Raw genomic sequence first — 24,479 nt, 5'->3', positions numbered from 1 at the left:
TTAAATTCTTACCATTCCTTTAGGAAGAAGTTCTGTGTGCTTCTTTAAGAACGAGGGAGAACTCTATTCCAGCCCTGCTTGGCGGCGCCTGTGAAAGGAAACGTGCACACGCACACCATGGTGTCTATTCTTCGGCGGTAGGCACCAATGCAGTGGGCCGGGTCCTGCTAAACTGTCAAACAATCGGCATCGTTCACCGTGGAACAACGGCTCCCCCACCGGCGGGGTGTGGTGTCAACGGGTGGCCCGCAGTATGGAGGGAAGGTATCGGGAAGGGAAAAAAGTAACCAAAACTTTTCAAGTAATTAGGAACAATTTCATTCCGGACGGCCTTGCTCGCTTTTGCTCCGCTCGAGGGCAAGTTTGCTACTTTTGTGCGTTTGTCGCTTGCCGTACGCAAACGACATCCCTGCGTGTCGCGCAGGACTGCCTGCTGGCGGGAAACGTGTACCTCCTGGCGTACTCTCTCTCTCGTTAGGGTTTACGTTTCAATTCTTGTACCATCAACCATCAAACAACGAAATATTGTCACAATTGGTTGTTACAATCATGGCGCATTCTTTCTGTTTTTTTTTGTGTGTTGCTGGTTGGACACAGAAGCATGTAAACTTTCCAACAGACGAATTGCATCCCGGGGGTGCATTTGAATGGCCACCGCTACACAATGGCAGGGGTAGGTCCATCTTCCATTCCAGGCCACAGTCCCGAAACTATTGTGCCGATTGTGTATGCCTAGCACAGCAGAGTGATTGTTGCGTACATGTCCCCCCAGTGCTGGAGAGCAAAAAGGTAGCCATTTTGAAATCAAGGAAAAGTTAGCCCTTGTCTAGAGCGTTCTATCCAGCACGACAATAGATGTGCCGTTTTTTTTTCTTCATTTGCATACATACTTTGCCTGCACGAGAGCACGATGCACTTTTGTGTGGTGCACGGTGAAGCAAAGCAAAAGCAAAACAACCATTCTTTCGGAAACGGTGCTATGCTTAGAAGGTTGCGATGGGCAAATCCGGCAAATCCGGGGCCGTGGGAAAGGGACCCCCATACGGTACCGGCGACCAAAAACAAAAACCCCCCGCTAAAGCCTGACCCGGGGCAAGATCGTAAAAATGGTTCAAAGTTACATCTTCGACAGATTGATTTGCGGAGAAGCATAAATTTCTCTTCCGGTGGTCCGACGTGTTTGGCAGCTCCGTATCTAATTGACACTCGCCTCCGACGGTTGCTGGGTGGAATGGAAAATGGAAAACAAAACGAACGTAAACACACACACACACACCATAACACCACCCAGAAGCAAACATACCGGGTGCACCGAAAGCCAAGACGGGAATCTGTTGCCAATTCGGTGCGGTGTTTGCACCGGTTAAAATGGGTGATAAATTGAGCAGTAACAACTCACTAGAGTGCGCATAGGAGCACTTTGTCTCCCGATTGATGCAGGAGCGGGTGTCGTGGCTGGGTGCACTTTCACGCACGGATGGAACCCATTTTTGCCAATATGAATTTCAATTTTCAAACCACAAAATCGGTCCACCGCCTCATGCTTGGAAGGATCAATCGAGAAGGGAAACTCCGCGCCGTGCGGCTTTGAAGTGAAGGCTATAAATCAAAGCCTCAATATTCCTTCTTTTGCATGCCGAGAATGAGCAGATGAGGAAGATACAGGAGACACAAGTAAAGCAGGGAAGGGAAACAAAACAATAAAAAATAGCATGACGTTAAGCATAAGCAACACCCGAGCGGTAATGGGATATTAACGGATCTTCGCTTCTCCCACTATTTTACCCCGTTTAACGTAAATTAGCGAACCCGCGTCTACTTCTCCGTTTTACTTCTCTCAACCGCCGCCACCACCACCAGGAGCAGCAATCACGTGGTCAAGGTTCGCGGTGGTCCAGAACAGCCAGACGATGATCTGGATCTCGCTCTCTTGCCCAGGTCGGTAAAGTGCCCTCCGGGAGGCGAGCAGCAGGAGCAGTTTCGCGCGCTTCCGAATGCTGACGCACGTAGCACGAAGGCGCGCACACACTTGGGGCTTGTCTGTGCCCGAGTTTGTGTCTGCAATCTGCATATAATCATAATAATATGTAATAATGCACCGCGGACACACTACCGGGGCGAGCCGGCCGAAGATTGCCGTATGCCCACACCACGTGCAATTTTTTCGGATCGTTCCCCCCGGTAGCATTTGCATGCTGGGAAATCCTTGCGCCCGTGTGTTGGGGGGGATGTGAGATTTAAGTTTTCCTTTTCAATTACATCTCGGCTCACAGGTCATTTCATTACCCGTACTGGTCAGCAGCTTCACCGGAGGTTGCCGGTGAAGATCAAAGCACAACACTACCGAATTTGCCATCGCGCACGCCTCTATTCCATGCCACCGGAGCGCCGTGTGCAAATGTGTGAGGAAATTTGAAATTTAAATAACTGCGCCGCCTGCCAATGTGGAGCACACGGGACCGGGTTGATTCTCATTATTTATCTCATTACGCTGGCGCTTGGGTAACACAACAACAGCAACAAAAAAGCTGTGGGTGCTGGCTGAATTGTTTATGAATCTCTTGGGCTGCATTCTGGGATAATTAGAGTGTGCAGCGAGTGTGCGAGTACTGCCGCAAGGTAGGCCGCATCAGCCAGCACACCGCATAAGGCACCGGCAGCTAATATGTAGTGCAATCTGTGTGTGTGTGTGTGCGCGATTGGCGGTTCGCGGGGATGAAGATGTGTACGCTTCGTTTGCCATCACCTACCGGATGGTCAATGCACCGGTGATGCAGCAGCGATGAGAATTGCTTAATTTAAGATTATCGCTCAATTTGTAACCCATCGGTACCTTTGGTCGGTGCATTCCGGTGTGTGGTAGGAAATGGGTTGCGGCCGTTTTGCTGTCCCCAGTCGATCGGGTTGTGTCGATGTGCAATGTGTGCGGGATCGGGTGCGAGACTTGGGAATGCAATCTGTCGGTGGTTTGTGTTTGATGTGCAATTTTTGTTTAATTTAATTTCCATTTTTTTGTTTGGGTCATTTCTTTAAGTTCATGTTTGTTTTGTCAGTCCAATAAGATGCTTCAAAATTGGAGTTAAAAATGATTACTTATTCGCCCATTGCGTTTATCTCATCCGATGCATTATTATCTGAATAAACTGACTCCACCGATTCAAATTCATACCTATTCCCACCTATTTCCTTCATTTCCTTGTTAGTCTCTCTCTCTCACACACCCACATTCTGTGCCTCTCGTTATCATCCATCACGTCGCCAGCGGGCAGCAAAATCGGGATAATTAAATTAAAAAATCCCGATGATACACCTATTTATCTAGATCCCTGGGTTTCGTAAGTGAATCCTCCCATTCCATCGCTTCCACCGAGTTGTGGCCCACAAGTTACAGCACAGCACAACCCCGTGTGTGTGTGTGCCCTGTCCTGTCCTAAGGGCAAACCAGTGTGAGGGTGTTGGCATATCCCATCCGGCACGGTGTTGGCTGGGACTGGGTCGTGCTGCTTTCCTGCCCGAGCGAGGGCGGATTGGATGCATAACGAGATAATTTTGTGGTTCGTTGGAAGATAATTGATTATGAACCCTCCCCATGTCCCCCTGTTTTCCACCCGTTGGGTATCTTCCTGTTGGCCCGGTGTTGGCAAAGAATCGTGACAGTTTTTAGTAACATCTGGTGGGGAAGGTGGGAGCTGTACGGAGCAAAGCAAAGCAAAAAAAGGATCTTTTGCAAGAATAGATGGTGTGGTGTGTGTTACTACATCTGTAGCCCTTGCCCTGCGGTGATATGGTGTTGGAATTTACGTTTAAACCACGCACACTTAGACACACACACACACACACACCCACAAGGAGGAGCATATGATGTATGAATACATTATTCATAAACTATGCAAGCAGTTCGGTCACACATTGCGGTTGTAACTAGCCGCGCGCAGTCCCGTGTGGCCCCCGATGGCATTTCAACTCCCTGGACTCGCCTTTGCTCTCTTTCGCTCTCTCTCTCTCTCTCGCTGTAACGGCATGAATGAGCCGTCAGGTTTGAAAATTTGGCCAGCGGCCATCGAATCCCAACGCAACCCTACCATCACCACCTCCTTTCGCTTATCGCAACGAGATGATATCAAACAGCCGGCAGCAACAAGGAGCATGGTACAGGAGGGCTTCTTTCTACTGTCGACTGTGTTGGTGGTGTCGCGCACTATGGCTCGAAGCTTTAACAGGAAATAATTTTGCATAAATTTGCATACACACGCCCGCACAATCACACACACACATACACGCCTGTATGTTATATTTTTAAATTTCCACAGCATCCGCATCATGTATTGTGGAGATGAAATTAAAACTGTCTATACGCTGCGACACATCCCCCGGGTCGGTCACCGTGTGCTGTACAGTACAAGGAAAGGTTTAATTCAATTGCATTTGATTAAAAATCAGACACCCGAAAATTGCACCCCCCAAAACGAGTGGCGTTGAACTCGATAGCACTGCAAAAATAGGAAATATTGCACACAAACAAAACAAATCATAACCCACTGCGAACCACACGAGCCATACGTTACATGTGTACCAACGATGACGTTGACAACCGTTCTAACCGATTTAAAGCCAACATCAATGGTTCGGCGAGAGAGAGAGAGAGAGAGATTTTAAACACATCGATCGCTGTGTCCGATAACCAGGCGATGCAATATGGATGCAACAATTTGTTCCGTTCAGCACCGCAGCGCTTGGCTGAAACGGCATCCACTTCACTTCCCCAAATGCACTGATCTTCGCGCAATGCCGTGTCGTTATCTGGTGGTGAAAATTTTCCCATCTTATAATTTTCCACTCATCGCAACTAAGGGCGCACCGAGAGCAGAGAGAAGAACGAGAAAAAGAGAGGCAGAAATAAGAACGCAAAGAAAAAAAACCTCGCGAGCCCGTCACCGTCAGCGGACCGATCGATCATGGGCCGCTTATCCGGCCGAAACCGACCGAAAGCAAAGTAAACACGACGATCGGTCCTCAAGTCGCCGCCGCCGCATCGTAGCATCCCCGCACCAAACTCACTGGTTTGTTGGAGGAGTTTGAAAAGCAATTTCTTTACCGAGCAGCAGTTGCAGCAGCAGCAACTGCAACGGTGCAGTGGGTGGGGAGGAAGCAGCACAGATAAGCGACGCACGGGAAGTGGGGTGCCGAGTCGTGCAGCAGTTAATAAAAAGGGGCATATGAAATAATAAATTATTTTCCGATCGATGCGCCGAGATAAGGGGGCCGCCGCATTGCGAGCGATTGCGCGCGGCCTTTGCGTCGGCAAGATCGAGTATGTGTGTGCGCGATCGGGTCGCGCGCGCGCGCCCGCACACCACACACACACACACGCACGGTGCTTGGGGCATGAGGTGTAGCACCCCGAGGGAGCAGGCAAGGAGCACACACACACACACACAAAAAAAGGAAACACATTCTGATTGTGTGCGCCCTTCTTGCAGGGGTGCAGTGATTCCGTTGCTTCGCTTTTCGTCGTTCCGTTTTGGAAGAATCAGCGTTTGGAGCGTTCCGTTTTTTTTCTTTCATTCTTTTGGTGTATGTGTTTTGTGTGCTTCCTTCCTTCCTCCTACTCGCAATCGTTTTCATTAACCCTATTACCGGCGCTAGTACCGGTCCGGATGAGTACGGGGATTGCTTTAAAACATAATTAAACCGTTATGCGCCTCGGTTTCGCGTGGTTCGCGCTGGTTTGAAAAGGAAGTGCACGCGCCCTGCCTCAACGCATACACCCTTCCCCCAAGAAAACCGTGCGACAGTAAAGGCGACCGAACCATGCTTACTCGATCGGATCGAAGATTTACCTCCACATCCCATCAACCCCACCGTGCGCCGTGTGATCCAAAGCTGCATAAAGAATAAGATCACGACTTGCAGGTACTTATGAGTTTATTTCCTACGAAGCACTCTCGTCGCTGCGCTTTCCAGCATCGGTCCGGCACTATCCCAACGAGAAGACGAATTTCGCATCGTACGATACCGAGAATGTACCATCCTTTCTGGGGATGGGTGTGTAAGAAGCTCCTCGCTCTCTCTCTCTCTCCGTGCTGCTCTTTTTCCACCCCCTGCATCGTGTCCGATAGCGGGTCCGGTGTGACTTACCGGGCTATTATCTTCTTTCCCATCCGTGAACGGAGTCCCTCTCCGGGGAAGAACACGGGAAAGCCCCCTGAAGGAAGATGGCCCGCAGCAGCAGCAGCAGCTTCAGCAGCAGCAACAACGGACACGGGCTGGCTGTCCGGCCAGGGCTTTCGAAGTCGCGACCAGCCAGCCGACGCGAAACGAGCAACAAAATAATATTGAATTAAAATCGATCGCTAGAGACGGTGTGTGTGTGTGTGTGTGTGTGTGTTTGTACCTGTGGGTGGGTCGGTGTACCAGTGCGGTTGAATTAAAATTGGAATCCCGAGACGGAGACGCTTCCCAGAGTTCCCAGGCTCTTCACACGGCACAGGGGAAGGTGTATTGCTGGTGTTGCTGGTTCTGGGTACGCTGTACGGTGTTGTTGTTTTTCCACTGTCCAGTGTGCAATTGCCAACATGGCAATAATTATCGAATTACGAAAAAAGGGCGACTTAGTTTGAATGACCTCTGACCTTTTCAGCGGACCAAACGGAACGGAGCCCGCTAGTGTGTACCGGCGCAGGGCTGATTCCGATTTGCAAATTTGCCAACCCTTGGTGCGATAGTTGAAAGGTACATCTTTTGGAATCTTTGTTGCATTCAGCCTACATTACACGGACTGTTTGGGTACTATTTAGTTAGAGGATCCCGAGGAACGAGTTGGCTAGTAAAACAATATGGAAGCTCATGTGTAATAAATCATCCTTTTCACAGCGATTTGAACAACAGTGAGGCACATGGTTCTACCTCTATTTTGCTTCCACCTTCGCACAAAGAAATGTAAGCTCAGCAACAAACTCCAGACGTTATAGACAGCACCACGAAACTGTGCAGCAACTTCCAATGAGCTTTTTAAAGAAGTAAATATTCGCACAGGACGTGCCAAAGGCCCGTGAGCTGTTCTAGACCGTCTCTTAAATGCTGGGGAAAGTTTTTCATTAACGAAGTTAAACTATTAAACAAAGAGAAGGCACGTAAATCATCCGCCGGGTAAACAGTGTTGCAAACAAAAAACTGGGATAATATGTAGCAGCCCGTTAATGTGGTTACACCCCGAACCCCCCCGGGATCGATGATGTGTGTTCAGCAGTGTTCAATAACTCTATTTAACTTTCCATTCGTGTTCCTTTTTGTTTCATAAAGTTCGTCAGCTTTCCCCCTTCAAATCTCCTCCCCAACAAACAGCACACGTGAAAAGGGGTTTAAACTGTCGTCACCGTTTGCTAGAAATCCATTCACTCTGTGCCGAAAGGAAACACGAACCATACCCGCTTTTCGAGCCGTTTGTCAGGTAAAACGTTGTTGTTCAAGTGTCATCATCGATGGAATTAACATCACTTGTTGTTTTCTTCTCGTGGCCCAAAGGGAAGAGTGGGGATGGTTTTTTTTTTTGGTTTGGGAACACAAGTGGAGGTACCACAATGTTGTCTCCCATTCCTCTCCCGAAATGATGCTACACTCGATTGGGAGATGCTAATCATTGGATCGAATCTTCAACACCATCTGTGTAGAAGAACATCATTTCCGAGTTGGGCAGCGAGAGGGAAGTGGAAGACAACGGACAAGGACCTAGAGTGCTGGTGCCCTCGGGGTTGGAATAGTCGCGCAATAAAGACATCGCTAAAAATAGTGCCACTTGAAGGCGGGCTCGACACAGGCCATGATGATGACGATTGAAGATGATGATGGGTGCCGAGTTTGCTTGTTTGGAAGAAGCACAGAAAAAAGGTAGTTGAGGCAGAGCCAGAAGCGAGCATCTGAAGCTTTCGTGAAGCAGAGTCGCAGCAAGCGCGTAAAGTTCAGGCGTGCATCTGGCGATGCTGCTACATATGCTGAGCAGGAATGCAAAGTTCGGTGTGCATTGAACGCGAGCAGCATGGTTTGAGTTAATTAAAACCAATTTAAACATCCCGCGTGCAGCTGCGCCCTCTGTGGTACGAATCCCAGTCTTCGATTCGCTGTTCGAGTAAATGAAGTTCAATAGGCTTAATTTAATATCGTGCGTTGATTCGCGCGTTTGGGAACACACTGGGAACAAACCACTACAACTTTGAACGTGTCGTGCCAGTTGACTTAGAAATAGCTCTGCTTCCCTTCTCTCCCTGTGATTCTAATTACCAACAAAGCAGCGATACAACATCGAGGCATCGCGGAAACACACACACAGTCCATCTCCCATTAGCGATTGATGATGATGGCAGCTGATTATATTGATCGTTTTCATCATGATCATCATCATCACCATCATCATCAGCAGCGTGATCGTTTTCAGCATCAATAATAATCGGTGCAATCGCCACCAAACGATGCCGGGCGGGTGATTGGGGCGATGTTTTTTTACTTTTTTTTTGTTTTGTTATAAACATTCTCCCCGACTCGCACCGGGCACCTTCGATAGCACCGTGCTGTGCTGTGTTCATTATTAATAAGCGACGAAAGGCGACTCCAAGCACGGTTTGAAGTGGTTCGCTTTGTGCGAGTGGGTGGCTGCCATTGATCGAAACGATTGATCGCGGAAACCGGCGACGAAAAGCCATAATAGAGAGCCAAGGGAGTCTGGCGCGCTGAATGAGGGGATGAAAATGAGAAGCGGGACGTTGATGTATCTAGACACTATAGAGTCTCTTTTTTATCACACACACACACAAAGTGATGAGCACACCGGTAAAGCAAAACAATGCGGGGGAAGGGTGCGAGCGCGTCAAAATCGACCTGACCCGATCGGAAGGAGTAGAAGAAGTCGCAGCATAAAAAAGCGGCATTTACTTATGCGTTTCCCCTTCCCATTTTGGTTCCCTCCTCTCGCCAAACGTCACTTGCGATAATGCTGTATGAAGCGACTGGGCAGGTACTTGGGGGACAGGGTTGATCATGGGCCACGAGTAGGTCACGATTTTTGCTCACTCCATCCTTCAGTGTGTGTGTTTGTGTGTCTGATCGGGGGCGCGCGCGCACACATAACCTCTCTTCGACCAAAGACGCGGGTGAAAGGGATCGCTTACAATCGTCTTATCTCCTGCATTCTTCTTCCAGATATCCCGCATCACTCCCCCCCCCCCTCGATTTCGCTGGTTCCCATCGGCATCGGGGAGGCGCGGGGCAGTGCGGGATTAAAATCGAAAATCGATCTCGATCCCGCGTACGATAGATCGCAACGATTTGGCTCTTTCTCTGTGTGTGGAAATTGTAGTCGCGTGAGTTTCCACCGGCTCACCCTTCCTCCCCTCCCCCTCCCTCAACGACGATCGTGTGCACGCTCTTCTTCCGCCCGATCATTGCCGCGATTGAGGTTAATAGTTAATAAAATCCCGATTCCCTTTGCGCGCTCCACTGACACTGAACCCGTTGGCGACCTAGGGTTGCACACATCGTGGCTACACCCGACCCCGCTTTGCAGTGGAAGCGACCCCCGCACACTATGGAACGGTGGAAGAATCTTGCGCCCCTCCTGCTGCCCGTAAATGGAGCTGCCCGATCGATTGTGTGTGTTTGCAACAATGGCAATCAGTCCACATTAGGCAGGCCGGCGAAACAGATTAAGCACACCGGGATGATTTCGTGACGAATTGTTTTTTGGTCGTTTTATCCCTCCACCCTTGGTGATTGTCCCGTGTAACGATGTGTTGATTTTAATTGGTGCAGTTGTTGTCTGTCTGTGTGTGTGTCTATTGACTTCTTTGCACTTTTTTAAAGGGAAAACGGCTCCTTAATTCGCCACGCCCCCCCCCCCCCCCCCCTCCGGGATGGCGCCTCCGGTGTAGAAATTCCGATGAAAATTACGCATCCACGCACATTCACGCGGCTTGGCATGAAATCGTTGCTTTCTTTCTGACGGCAAGTGTTTGTGAAATCGATGCGACACCCCGGCGTCGCCGTCGGCCGATGAAAGCGAAACAGAGGGAGCGTTAGCCGTCGGCCCTAATAAAACGGTTGAGCAATTTCCGCAGAATGCTGCCAGCGGGTCGGAGGATTGAGTGGAAAAGCAGAAAAGTCTGTGTCTGTGTGGGAAGCCACCCTTCGCGCCGTCGGTTACGGTCCGGTGGGCAGTTCGCTTGAAACTCCGCCGGTAAGCAACACGGTGGGACAGTTATGGCTAATTAGGGACGAATTAGGGAAGCTTCTAAAGGAATGCAGCGGCCTAAGATGTGGGACAGTTCTCGGGAAGGCTTGCTTTCGAAACCGAAACGCCACCGACACACCACCGGTAAGGGAAGATTATACCGTGATTGCACAATTTTCGCACCCCTAATTCAGAGTTCTTAGTGTGAGCGATAGTGAATCATTCGCGGTATCTCGCAAGATAACAGTCTGTAGAGCCGTGGTCTGCTGCTTGCATAACATCCCGTTCTACTGCCACCTAAGGTGGGACGAGGGGATTATCCAAGCATCGCGGCAAAGCATTCTCGTAACAGCACAAAGTGTGAAATTGCTTGCAAAAAAGAACCCCCCGACGGCCATCAGTGAATGTATGTGTTTGCGCGGGTGCTAGAATGAGGCTGATTATTTTGTTTGTAATTAATTTCTGCTTTAATCTGGATAGCGATTGCCATCAAAACCTTTGCCGGTGCGGGAACCGTTTCCTCGGCACAGGTCGATGGTTGAGGGAATGTTTTCCATAACGCTTTCGTGTTGGTTCTTTGGCTCATCTAAAGCGATCGCATGTCTGGAGTGAATGCTGATGCCCTGTTGCAAAACAACAAACCCATTATGACGGGTATAGTTCGTTAGCCCGGGCGGATGGGCATATTTCACACCGTGCCGACATAATGCCTCAATTCCGGGACTCGGGTTGTTCTAGTGCACCCACCCCCATTTGCGGCTAGATTTTAGCTCACGGAAGCGTTGGATGCACTGATCATAATCACCCAACCTTGCCCGCCCGTACACTGCAATTATGCACCGGTTGAGGCAGAATGCACACAGCAAGCTAGCGGGACAGACACACAACACAGCAAAACGAGCACTCATAAACACATAGACACACACGGGGACACGAATCAGCTGGTCCGAGTGCCGGTAATTACCTTCGTCGGACCTTGATCGACTCCCTTCACAGTTACCTTGGCACACACTGATACCGACGGCTTACGGTGGGACAGGATGTTTCGCCGAATCTCACTTTTAAGCGCAGCGGGTTCGAATCCAACTCTCGCCTAGTAACACTGGTTCACATTGCACCGCACTACCACCACCAAACCACACATTTATTCTCACACCAACCAATGGGCCATCGAAGAAACGGATCTCGAATCGAAGCGTGATCGAAGAAGCGAAGGAAAAAGCAACTGGCCATCATACGTTGAGCCGCACTTTCTGGGCCGCTTATCTCGCGGCTGCACCCTCCGTTGGCCGAGATAGCGCCCAGAGGTTGCTTGTTGGTGGTTGAGCGAAAAAAAAAAAACATTCCAATTGTGCACCAATGGGACGCGCCAGCGGCTGATTAAGCGGCTAGAAATTACCGCCCGAGTTACCGCTTCACGCGATTGTGGACACGGACGCGGACATCTTCCACTGAAGGAAATGGGCACACGTTATGTTTATAAATTGGAACCACACATACACGCTCGTAGAGCGTTGTGGTTGTGGAAATATCCGGAATGTCCCGACGTGTAGGCCTGCTGCTTATCAGTTGCAACAGACTGTAATGCTTGACTGTAATGAGTCTGTCGGTTCCGAGCCGCTGGAAGGATTGTTGACGCTCGACTCGCGTGCCTAATTCTGGAGATGCTTTTGGAAGCGATGCACATCAAAACCCAGACAAGAAATAAAACAACGAGAGGATTCCGTTGTTTTGACCAGTTAAATAATCGGATTACTTAACATGCTGCTTTATTATCGGGCTTTATTTTGTTTCTTCTTTTTAACCAGTACCGATTTATGGCGAACGGTGACAGTCACATTTCGATTCGATTTGTCGTGAATTATGTCATCCACTGTTGCGAAGGGGGACGTTCTCAAGTGTTGCATGCAGGTCTCGCATAACTTGGCTCATAAACATAACCGCCCTGCTTCCCTGCTAAGTGCAGTCCGTATGACCTCTAGCCTGGTGCGAGCGACGCTCAAAGCAAAGAGCACTTACAGGAGGATCGTGGTGCTGCGGCGAAACCAGCCAAGCAGATGGTGATGGGGTGACCATAAAATGCGACAGCAAATACGCAATTGACCTCCCGACACCTGATGGTCGTCCGACGGTCACAAAACCCTTTCCCGCGTACGTGTGTGTGTGTGTGTGCCGGTGGCGCCGTGGAAGGTTATTTTTTCCTACAATCGATCAGCAGCAGCACAAACTCACGACACGTGTCTGGCCAGTGGGTTGTACCGGGTTTGTATGATAACTATTTTTTTCAAATTATTTTACCACCCACCAGCCCAGCCCGACCGATGTGCCGTTTAACGGTTCGATCGTGTTTCTAGCCAGGGACAGGAGTTAACAAACACATTCTCCGTTTAGAGAGTGAAAAAACAACAAAACCCTGAAGTGTGGTGGTAGTAACTAAAGATGGTTGAGGTTTATTGATTAGTTTTTGCTCCCTCTCGGTGCCATTTTTAAACTCCGTTTGTGGGCTTGAGTGGACAGTTTAAAAACCCCCCTCAGCCACCACCGAGTAACGATTATTAACGGTCGAGCACGTCGAGTGTGAGTCAAAAACAGGGGGTAAAGAACGAATCAAATCGCTCTCTGTGCTAAAGAAAGGCACCAAACTAGTTTTACAATGAGATGAACACGTTCACGCAACAAACAAAAACAAAACAAAAACTCACACACAAAACAGGTTAAAGGCACAGCAGCATGATAACTAAATTGGTATCCTCTCCCTCTTGGGTAGTAAGGCTGGGCTGCACGCGATTAATTGACTGCAGTGCAGCTTGACATTTGGCCAGGATCGAGCGAACACTCGGGGAGAACAGGGGACCAAACGCAAACCGTTTGTAAGCCGGCGGGCAGCGGGGATCAAGAGAGACAGAGGGAACGAGAGAGCACGAAAGAAGATCATATCATCATCAATCGTTTGTGGATGATGCTACTGGTTTTCCGGGTTTTTTCCTCCGCCGTTCCTCTTTCCCACTGTGATTCCGGTGATCCTTGCCCCCTTTTGCTTCTCATTTGAACGTGTGTTTCTGCTTGTGTTTTGTTGCTGTGTGTGTGTGTGTGTTTTCCCAGATTTAAAGCGCCAAAACAACACAGCGCCGCATCCGGAAGCGAGTGATCGTGGTGTTGGAATTGAGCATTAAAAAAAAAACCGGTCCCGGACCGCTGACGACGTCATCTTCCTCCGGTTTCGGGGCTTCGAAAAGGATACGCCTGTACCCTTTGGCACGCCTGGAACACGCTGGCAGAGAACTGGACAAAAAAGAGGTGTGAAGAGGCACAGTTGAGGTTCCGTTACATAATATTAGTGTATCATTTGCATGGTGCTCGAGTGACAGCGCAATAACGGAATAGGTTTTAATTAGAGCGTCTTCCGTTTTGGGGCGGCACGCGGCGGCTCGCCGTTGTGTTTTGTGTCATCAGCAATGTGTCATGAGGTAGGAAAAACTTACATTTTCTCTTATCAGTGTTTTGGTTTGCGAGAGGGGGGCAGCTATCGCAGAATACTGGCGCCAGCGCCCCCAGAATACTCGGGAGCTGGAGCGAGTTTTGTTTTGCCTAAAGCAAGCGAAAAAAGCTTTGAGCGCTTAATCGCTCGGGTTGCGTTTCTTCTGCCCGATCGTACGTTCTTACTCCTTTCGTTTGCATACGCTTGCTTAAGCTTCAAGCTGTTGAACGTCATTGAGACACACACAAACACACACACACACACACACAAATCAGAAAGGCAACCAAAAAGCGCAACAACCCCCGTCCGTCCATTCGGTGGATGTCAAATGTCACCTCCCCATTGTCGGTGAAGGGCGTTTGCGCGATCGTTCGTGGGGTGGTGTTTGTGATTGAAAGCAATGTAGCAATGGGGCAGCGCGAGCAGCTCGCCGATTGCACCACCACCACCACAACACCCCTATAGTTTGCCAGCAAACCATTTGATTATCAATCTTAATTGCTGCTGATTGTGGTGCTCGCCGTCGCTGCGGCCACCGCCGCCGCTTCAGGGTTGGGAAGTCTTCTTGGTTTTTGGTGGAAGGTTTTTCTGTGTTTTTTTTTGTAATCAGGTCGCAAGACGCTGTTGCACATCGGTCGATCAAGCTGTTTGGTGCTGCTTTATAATCGACTTGTGTAAAACCGTTCCAAAGCAACGCGAAGCTACCATTTCTTTGTAGTAAAAGCTGTAGTTTGCACCATTGCTTGCCAACGGAAAAACAAACAAGCAGCTCCTTTTTTGATTTGCGCATGGGTCTGCAAGTAATATACCGTTGACACAATCCTCTTTGTGGGCAAAACTCATTTACATTCACCTTACGATGGCGACCCATTATGCATGCAAAACCTCCCCGGTGTATGTGACCCTTTTCATAATGTTATTCTTGACATTGCGTACACATTGCGCACACTATTCCACCCTCCACCACCTTCCCCTTTTTAACGGGTAGGACGGGTTGTACGCTTCATAAACTCATCCTCATTAGCGTGTGGCAAAACGTGTGTGTGTGTGGAACTGGATATCTTGATTCAAAGCTTTCGGGATTTGGTTTCACCTTTTGTCTTCTCGAACCAGCGGCGGCGGTGAACTAGCTGAAAGGACAAGCGCGTTTTTGTGTGTGTGCGTGTGTGGAAGCGTGTGGTTGTTTTGGGAGAACAGTGATTAAATACCGATATCAATCAACTGAGGTGGAAAATTACAACCCCCCCACCCCTTTCCATCCCAACAAGGATAAGCGTACGGAGTAGCAACGGATTTGAGCCGGAGACTAGCCACTAATCCCTTCGATGCGTTTAAAAAAGGGCAAACTATTTGCATACGCATATTTCACCCATGATTGCTCCCCGAGACGAAACACGAAAAAGGGCGAACACGAAAAAAAAAAAGAATCAAACGAACCTTGCTCCTGCACTGCAAAGAGCCCAACGCACTTTAACATCTCCCGCTCTGTCTTGGGAGGCAAGAACTTACTGTTTTTCATGCAAGATTTTCTCGGATGAATTCCTCCGCACAGAATGCTTTCCTACCACGCTGGTGGAAGAAAAATGTTTTACCATAAATAAAAAGACACAAGACATTTACTGGGCTGAAGGTCCTGCAGGCCCGGAAGTAGCGGGAAGGGCCCCGAAAACAATCTCCCTAATCTGTACCGGTACAAACGACACACGATGATCGGTGTCTTCCCGCGCAACACCGAACGCTGGGGGAAGGAAATCGTTCGAGAAAGTCATAAAAAAAGAACAAAATCTTAACCATAAGTGAGGTCGGATAGGAATGTATCCATTGAAGCGTAAGTGGCGTAAGTAGTGGAAGAAACGGCGAAAAAAAAGAAGACACACAAACATATTATAAGGATCCTTTTAAATAAAATCATAACAATTACCAAAGTGCAGCCAAGAGCATCCGAGTAGGGGAAACACTGAAGGAAGGACGACATTACTATACTTGTTTTTTTTCTTTCAAAATAGTAAAGCAGCAGCAAAAGAAAAAACTCCCAAAACCATGTGCACCAAGGGGACGTTCGTTGCTGCTTTCTTGCTTGTTGGGTTGGTTAGGGTGGTAAACATAATAAAAATAATGTTAGAAGTCAATTGCTTGAGGAATATGGTTTCGGTTCCTTGCTCCCGAACGAACGAACGGCCGTATATCTTCTCGGAATCAAAATCGTGAAAAATAATCGACTTCACTGCTTTTTTGCACTATTAAGAATCCATAAAACGAAAGGGCACACAAACACACACACACTGACACTATCCTGGCGTTCGGTTGCAGCTGAATGATGACTTTTTTATGCTTATTTGTTTTGATTAATTGTGCCTCCGAGATGTGGACAGGCCCCGAAGGAAAGTATGCCCACCACCGAACGATTCAATTCGATGCTGCTTGGAAACTCGTCTACTCGAGGCAAGGATGGGAGGATGGAAAAAAAGGAAAACGGTAGCCCAAGTTACAAGACGAGCGAAACATCGCATTTGTATGTCTACAGCACCGTGTGTCGTCGTCGTTGTTATTGTCGTGGCCTGTTGTTGTCATACTGCAGCAGCAGCATCAGCAGCAGTTCGTGACGTTGTGTGGCGCTCAGGCAAGCGACAGAATATCCCACAATAATCATAATTTTATAAAGTGTGTCCGTTAGAGCAAGCAACATGGTACTGCATGAATGGTGGTTTTGATGTCCAGTGGGAGAGGGACTGGGCTGATGGTCGAGAAAGTACGTAACTGCACGAATGAAGCAATTATGTCTTTGCAAATGAATGGTGAACACGATGCTAAGGGACAAAAGGGTAAGAAGGGAAGAGACAGAGAAAGAGGGCCATAAAACTTGTAAAACACACTCGCGAGAATAACCTCGACACGGGGCGTGTATGTACGTTTGTGTGCGAGGAAGGAAAATTTCCCACGGATGCGTTCCCAAGACGGGCAACTGGAATGTTGTCCAAAAATAAAAGGCTCTTGTTGATATTGCGTTGGAGAGTTAACAAATGTCTTGTTTTGGGCTCTGGACCTGTTTCAGAGGTCAGCTTTGCAACCTCTTCACACACTTGCAGCGATAAATCACAGTTAATAAGGCTGGAAATGCTTAAAATCACACCGATTGCATACATTCAGGCTGTGTTATCTCTTGCTGACCCGATTGATAAGCTTAATAAGCACTAAAAAAACGTGTCAACACACTTCGACATGCTGTTCTATCCTTGCACACACACACAAACACTTACCTTCACACGTAAACTGTCCGTAGTGTTTGCCGGAGCTCTTGTCCCCGCAGACGACGCACTCGATGTTCTGGTTCTTCAGGTCCTGCCCGTTCTGCGAGTTCATGCTCTGCGAACCGGGCGTGGTGCTTTGCTGCAGCGACAGGAACTCCTTCTTCTCGATCGTGTTCCCCTGCCCCGTCACGGACGGATGCTGGCCGACACTGCCGATCGAGGAGCCGCCGGACGAGGACGAAATAAAGTCCTTCTTGTCCTGCGCGCCACCACCGCTCGACGAGGAGGAGGACGTCTGCATGCCGGGCACGACCACCGAACCCGTCTGGCCGGGCCCGGGCCCGCCACCCTGGCTGCCCAGTGTGGTGATGTCGTCGCCGGCGGCCGACGCCGTACTGGACGACACGGGCAGGTGGGTACCGGTCAGCGAGCTCGGATCGCGCCAGGCCCCGTGCGGTGGCGGCGGCACCAGCGCCATCCCCCGCGGGAACCCCAGCTCGAGCGCACCGATCTCCGAGCCCTGGCCGCGCGGGTTGTAGAAACCCGTCGCCGTCGAGGGCGACGGGCACAGTACGCCACCGCCGTACATGCTGAGGGTGTTGTGTGCCAGAATATTGCTTCCGGTTTTGGCCCCACAGTCGGGGCCGACGCTATCGAGGAAAATTTTGTCCGCCTTTCTGTGCAACCCCGGGGCAACGCGAAACCGGCGGCGGGTTTAGGGGTTTGCGGTTCGCTGGGTGGGCTTTCTGTGGGACGCACGGGAAATATGTTTTCTTTAGCGGACCGGATCGTCGCACCACATTAGCACCAGACGCGGTATCAACTCGCGGTTGCACAAATCACACACTCACTTTGTTATTTCTGATTATTGTCAAAACACGCGAGAGAAAAGTGCCTTTTTATTGCTCAAAAGCACCTAGCGCGTCTTCTTTCTTGCATAGGAATTTTCTTGTTTTCTTGTATCATCAAATCAAATCAATTCGAACACACACAGCTTTCGGGCGACCAAAACACGCTTCACACGCACCAAACAACCACGTTCACGTATGAACGAAAAAAGGGACGCAAAATAAATAAAAAATACGCAAACAAAATACGCACTAAAAAGCGCGAACCCTTTCTTGTTGTTGTTGTTGTTGAAACACGTGACAGCGCGCGTTAATCGTTATCCTTTTGCCGAAACCGTCGCTGCGTACGATCGATCGCGTAGCGCGTGCGGAAAGCTCGATCACTTATTATCGTGTTGGTTTTCGTGGCGGTCACTTTTTGATGATTCGGTTTGTAAAATCTTAACCCAAACACGATTTTGTTTTAAATATTTTTTCAAAAAGATAAACACAATCACTCAAACGCACGTTTGTATCCGTTCGTGAAATCAAAGACCGCCACCGGGGAGGACACACGGAACGCGACGGCTTTTTGGAGCAGGTAAGTGCACATACACACGCACGCATACACATTCACGCTGCCGGTGTGTTATCGTGGCAGATTTTGCACTATCAGGAAGCGGACACGTTTCACGATGCGCCCGCAACAACAGACACGTTACGCACACACGTTACGGTAGAGAGAGCGCACAGAGCCGGGAACGCGCAACACGCCTGACCAGAAGGACTTCCCGAGTCGAACTTGTGATGCTTGGCGCGACCCGACCCGACCGCGATGATCAGCCAGTGCTCGACCCCACCACATTGTTTTGGGCCGCACCAGCCGCCTGTCTCGCTCGCTCGCGCCCGTCTCGTTCGCTCACTCGCCCTGCAGTAGCAGCAGCAGCAGCAGCCAACCGGATCGAACTGCTGCTGCTGCTGCTCTCGTGTGTGCGGCCTGGGGAAGGTAAAGACTGCTGAGCGCAACGGTGGTGGTGGTGCTCAGGGTTGAGTTCAGCAAGTTCGCAACCCTCCGAAAACCCGAAACCCTGCGTCTGCTGCGGCCACCCAGCGTTGCCCGAGACAGGGGTGAAAGAGCAGTACAGCGCTGTGTGTGTGTTTGTGAGTGTGTGCGTGTTTTGTGTGAGAGAGAGCAGGTAAGAGAGAGAGATCGCGCTGTGCTGTGTGCTTGGAACCACGCCCGTAGCAGCACCGTGCACGTAGAGCGTTGGACGGGAGCGAGATGAAAATGGTGTTTGCTCTGTAGCGCTGTTTCACTCTCTCTCTCACCCGTACGCGCACCCTTCTGCTTACATGCGGGTTTGCTTACATTCCGACGGGGAAAAGTGCGCTGTGGAGTGGGGATTGAGCCGTAGGGGTGCGAGAGCACGAGAGCGAGAGAGCAGCGAGAGGCCACAAATCGAATTAGACGTGACAGAGTCACCCTGTTGTTTTCTCCTCACCGCACACTGTAGCGATGGGAAAATCGGGCCGCGTTTTTCATCGTGCGCTCCGTTGGGGCCCCGTTTTTCCGAGCACATTTTTTTTACACTGCTTGTGTGTGTGTGTGTGTGTGTGTGTGTGTGTGTGTGTGTGTGGTGTACGTGTCCTGGCAAAGGCCGCTGTTCGCTGGTCGTCGAGGTCCTCGGGGTCCAGCTTGGGGTTTTGTGAACTCTCCCCCGGCTCCGTTTAGCCCACCCTCACCACCCAAAGGTCTACCGATGCTGTCCATCATGGCGCATTCGGACGTATCCGTGGCTTATCCTGTTCCTCGCTGCTCCAACGCCCCCCCCCCCCCCCCCCCCCTCCTTGCACAAGCATTTTTAGTACGCTGGCCTCAACGGTCAATGGCGGAATAGCTGATTCCTTTTTTTTTTGTATTTTCGTCATCACGGACAACGGACAAGGAAATGGAAATCCTGCCATCTGGGGAGCAGCAAAACCCTTCTCTTTCCCTTTTTACCCGGCAAACATAGCAAGCATGTGTGATTTATACCGTTTGCGCTGGGGCAGTCTTCTTTTCCCGAACGGGATGGGCTTTTTGGATTTAATTTTGCCATCCGTTGATGGCAGGTGATGGAATTTTTGTTTCCCCAAGCGACAACCCCTTCGCTGCCCCTTCTCCCTCCCCTCTACTATCCAGTGATGTGTGTTTTGATATGTGAGTGTGCAGTGTGCACCGCGTGGCCTTCTTCGATTATCCGGTCAACGGTGGAGTGCTCGTCAGCACGTCGCATCCAAACAAAGCGCTTTCCATCATCGTCACCATCATCAACATCAACGCGTAGTGGTGGTATTTGGAGTGTTATTCGAATTTGTTCGGTGTCTCTTTCAACCCTTTTGCCGATGATGATGATGATGGTGCCGTATTTAAACTTGTTTCTACACTCTTTTTTCAGCCAACAGAGAATGGGGGGGGGGGGGGGATTTTGTTTGCAATTTCCTAGCATTTCCGGTTCCGCAAAACGACCAGATTATCCGTTGACCGGGCAACGGAGTGTTTTATGGGAGTGAAAAACACCCGTTTTTTTGAAAATGGCGACACACGCGCACAGGCTAGAAAAGGGAGAGATCCGACTTTTTGGGCCAAATTTTGGCGCCCTTTGTTTTGACGTTGTTAGTCCACGAGTACTTTTGCATTTTTGTGTTTCTTTTCTTACTATTTTTCAATTTCAATTTCGCTGTTTGAACGAAATAGGTCTTTTTGGTGTCTTTTTTCGAAAGAGCGAGTCTTTTTCCCCCCCCGCTCAAAACGAAGCTTGTGACCGATATAACACGTTTGCGAGCGCTGGACAAATCGATAGTGCTTTTGATAAGCCAGTTAATCGTGGTTTGGAGCGGGGCTGTGGTAAGCTGGACACATTACTTCATCGCTAAAAATAACCCCTCTGCCCTTTCTTGCTCGACTTACACTGTCATTAATGTGCTTTACGCAATGGAGCAAACGAATTGAACCAAAAAAACACACACTCACACACATTTTCATGCTCGGCTAAAGGTAGTTCATTAAACATAATGAAAAACGAAAAAAAAACAACAAAACATACATTAAACCAACGAATTATCGGACGCCGTTCCTCGCTGCTATATTGCTGACACATTCACGCCTCGGGGTCGTGGATTCGACAAGCAGCACGGTGGCAGCGCTATTCCACGCTACTAGTCCACGGCAAGTATCACCTCGCAAAGCGTATCAGCAGTCCCGCGGCCGTTTGTGATAAGGGGTACGTACTCCATGTTTTTTTTTTTGTTCGTTCAACCAGCGCGAAAGATGGTTGACCATCACGGTCTCTTAGAAGGAGAGAGAGAGAGAGAGAGAAGAGGTAAAAGAGAACAATACGGTGACCGACTGAAGAGAAGCGCACACGGGCGCACTGATAATAATGGCCACGGATGGGCGGAAAACAATCAAACCGGCCAGCGAAATCTTTAAAACAACTGCGGTCGGTTGTTTTTTTTGCTCCTTCTCCTTCCGAATCACGGTCAATGTGGGGTGTGGAGGGACTGGGACACATACACACACACAAACATTAGGGAGTACACAGGGTAAAAAGTAATAACAAAAAATAATAAAAAAAATCTCATTTATAACAAAGGCGTAAGGCACACGGGCCTGCCAAGTGTGGGTTTTTGGTGATAAGGTCGTGCGCAATCGAACCGAAGGATCCTGGGAAACTGATAAGGCGTGTGTGTGTGTGTGTGTGTGATGCTGGGGAATTCTAGACAGTGACCACCACCTCCCCACCCAGAACGTAATGGGCAGCACATTTTACTCCTTTCCTGTGTGGTCATCGTTGCTCTCGTCGTATTCGTGAACGGCTGCCGTCTGCTGACCTCGAGTGACATCGGACAAAACTGCTTCAAAACCCCGGGGCCCTTTGGGGGGTGGGGGAGGTCACCGTGGGCGTGTGGGCGATGTGCTCCCGAGTGCGGCGTCGGGGGCCTGTGAAAGTGTAAACGATATTTAACCAGGCCGGAAAACTTACGACTGCGGCTGCGGCGTCTAATCTGTCCGTGGCCGTGTCTGAGTCGGACAGACGGGACGGATTTTTGCGGACTGTTGAAATGTCTAACATTACCAAACAACTGCTGCGACGCGAGGATGGGTGAAAGGTTGTGCGGCTGTGTGCGTTGGCAAAGCGTATTACATTTAACAGCAAAATATGTTTCCTCTGGTACATTTTTGTTTAGTCTTGCTGTCCAAATCGCTTTGGAAAATGAATAAAAATCTAAAGTTTCCCGCCGACCGAGTTCCTTGATACCGACTTGATTCTGTGATCAAGCCCGACCGGCTGGGGAGAGAGGGTGCTTTTAATTGAAATGACCTAGAAAATGCGTCACCAACTGAGTGTGTAGCACAGTAGGCTGGGTGGCTGGGTGAGTAGGGCGATAGGAGCGTTCCGTGTACAACAATGTTCGTGCAACGACGACGATGATGATGATGATTTGCTGATGATAGTGTGATAGTGTGTTCACTCACTGGGGCCGAAAGACGGCTGTTGTTGATGATGCTGATCAGATGGGGCTAAGGAGATAAACGTGATGACATACTGCGGCATGGTCGGTAAGGCCGGTGTTGTTGACGTTCGTTTGACCCATTCTCATGGGTTGCTTCGTGGCAAGTGCAAGCGTACACTTGTCGGTACAACCTATTTACCCTGATTCTTGCAGATTTCCTTTCGATTTCTATTGTGCTTTAGGTGAATATGAATGATGGTACATAAGATAATAATAATTCTCATTTAAAAGTAAACCAATTTTTTATACAACATTCACGAAGAACCCCATAAAAGGATTCACTTATACCTCACTTATACTTCTAACCAATGAGACAGTCGCTCGCGCGGCAGACAGTTTGCATGACGATCAGCTCAAATCAAAATGGCCATTAAATCAATAGAATGCAAATAGTGACGGGAATACACGAGTCACTCACACACACACACACATATATACACTCTTCTGCTCCCTCACCAAACCACCATCCTTTCCCCGGTGGCATCAATCAACGACGTTGACGTACGTTATCATTTCCGACATTTGTCGTCCGTAGTGAGCGTCAGCTAGGCATGGGCGAAAACAATTGCCTCCGGTCCCGCTCGATTAGCCCATGGAACGTGCTGGAAGACAGTGAAGTGACGATAGTGTGTGTGTGTGTGCACTTTTTTCTTCCACTGGATGGCGCCATCCGGCAAGCAAATGTATTACGGCAGTACTATTGTTCTTCCACCGAGTTTCTCTTATTGCTGCTGATCTCCGTCTGATGGGTTCTGGGGTAAGGAAAGGGACGGGGGGACTGGGTGGACCACGTGAAAAATTATCGTCGCGCACAGGCAAGCATCCTCCTGCCTTCCACCGTTCACCATACCACCAATTGTCACGATACACACCGCCAGCAGCGTGCAGCGCAAAGTGCGCAAGACGAATTGACAGGAATAAATCATTCGATTGGAAACAAACAAACACGGCCACTGTTGATGCGCACACATTTGCGGCTGCCCGTGTGCGCGAGCGTATGTGGTGCGTTTGCGCATTTCGTTTAATTAACACCTAGCGCAAGCGCTGGTGAAGGCCTCGTGGCTGGTTGGCGCACGGCAGTTAATGAGCAGCGTGGCTGACGACGCACGGCTACCGGGCGAAGGGGTTTTTTTTATTATTTACGTGCACGTGGACAGCTCATCGCCGACACGCCGGCCGGGAGGGGTGGACAAGACAAAACTAGACGAAAAACGCACGATGCACTTTGACAATGCGGATCAATCAGCCCGTAATCGGTGTCGGTGTGTGTGTGGGGAGTTCACTGCTTACGTCAGATAGTTCAGGTGCACTGTGCGAGAAAATGAAATCATTTGTAATCGATTGAATCTATTGAGCGAAAGACAATTGGTTTGCCTTCAAGGCGCGACCACGTTCGTGGATGGAGGAATGCCTGAATCGGTGCTAATTTATGCCGACCAATGGCGCGGGCAATAAATAGCACTTTATGGCTAGAAATTAAAGCTGGTCATGGTCTTCGACGAGCCGAGCCGGGTGAGGAGGTATGCTAATGTGCTAAGAGTTGACAAGGCGGATGCTTCTGGAGTGTTATTTAGTTTGATGAGCTTCAATTATTTTAATTAAATTTAATAAAACTGTCTTACTTTATGTATTAAGAAAGAATAACAAATCTGTTTGAAGTTATGCAATTGATTTTAATTACTATCAGTTATTATTCTGGTCGGTCTCGCGGTATAGTCGTCAACTCGAACGACTTAACGGACATGCCCGTTATGGGTTTAAGGTCCGAATGGACCGTGTCCCCGCATACGGGGTAGGACTTATCCTGTTTATGGGTAAAATCTATAAGTCACTGAAAGCCAAAATCCACTAATGGTAGAGCCAGCCAGACCTTGATTGACAACGGTTTTGATGTGCCAAAGAAGAATAAGAAGAAGTATTAACGACAATCTATGGCAGGTGGAAGATTTAAAAGGAATATTTTTATAGATCAAAATATCCTTTAAGATATTCAACTAATTCGAAAATCTGTGGCAGTTTTGTTAAGGTTAAGTAAATTTATCAATTATTGATATTCGTCTTCTTATTATATAGCTCCCTTTATCTATGTCTCCATAGCCCTTATTTAAGGAGCGAGTTTTCAGTACCCTAGTTTTACTCAAAACATGATC

At 49.1% G+C, this 24,479-nt stretch overlaps 1 protein-coding gene across 1 annotated transcript in view; it reads right to left on the bottom strand.

Moving 5' to 3' along the window:
* The window catches only part of LOC120948959 (nuclear receptor subfamily 2 group F member 1-B), a 74,410-nt gene extending 55,680 nt beyond the window's left edge, over nucleotides 1-18,730 (bottom strand). The window contains exon 1 of the mRNA XM_040365854.2: nucleotides 16,955-18,730. Coding sequence (XP_040221788.1) covers nucleotides 16,955-17,534 — 580 coding nt within the window. The 5' untranslated portion in view covers nucleotides 17,535-18,730. The remainder of the gene's footprint in view (nucleotides 1-16,954) is intronic.
* Between the last annotated feature and the right edge of the window lie 5,749 nt (nucleotides 18,731-24,479).

The sequence above is a fragment of the Anopheles coluzzii genome, chromosome 2, assembly GCF_943734685.1.
Source record: "Anopheles coluzzii chromosome 2, AcolN3, whole genome shotgun sequence".
NCBI lineage: Eukaryota > Metazoa > Arthropoda > Insecta > Diptera > Culicidae > Anopheles > Anopheles coluzzii.
The sequence above is the reverse complement of the archived record's forward strand: the minus strand, read 5'-3'. Positions and strand labels throughout refer to the sequence as shown.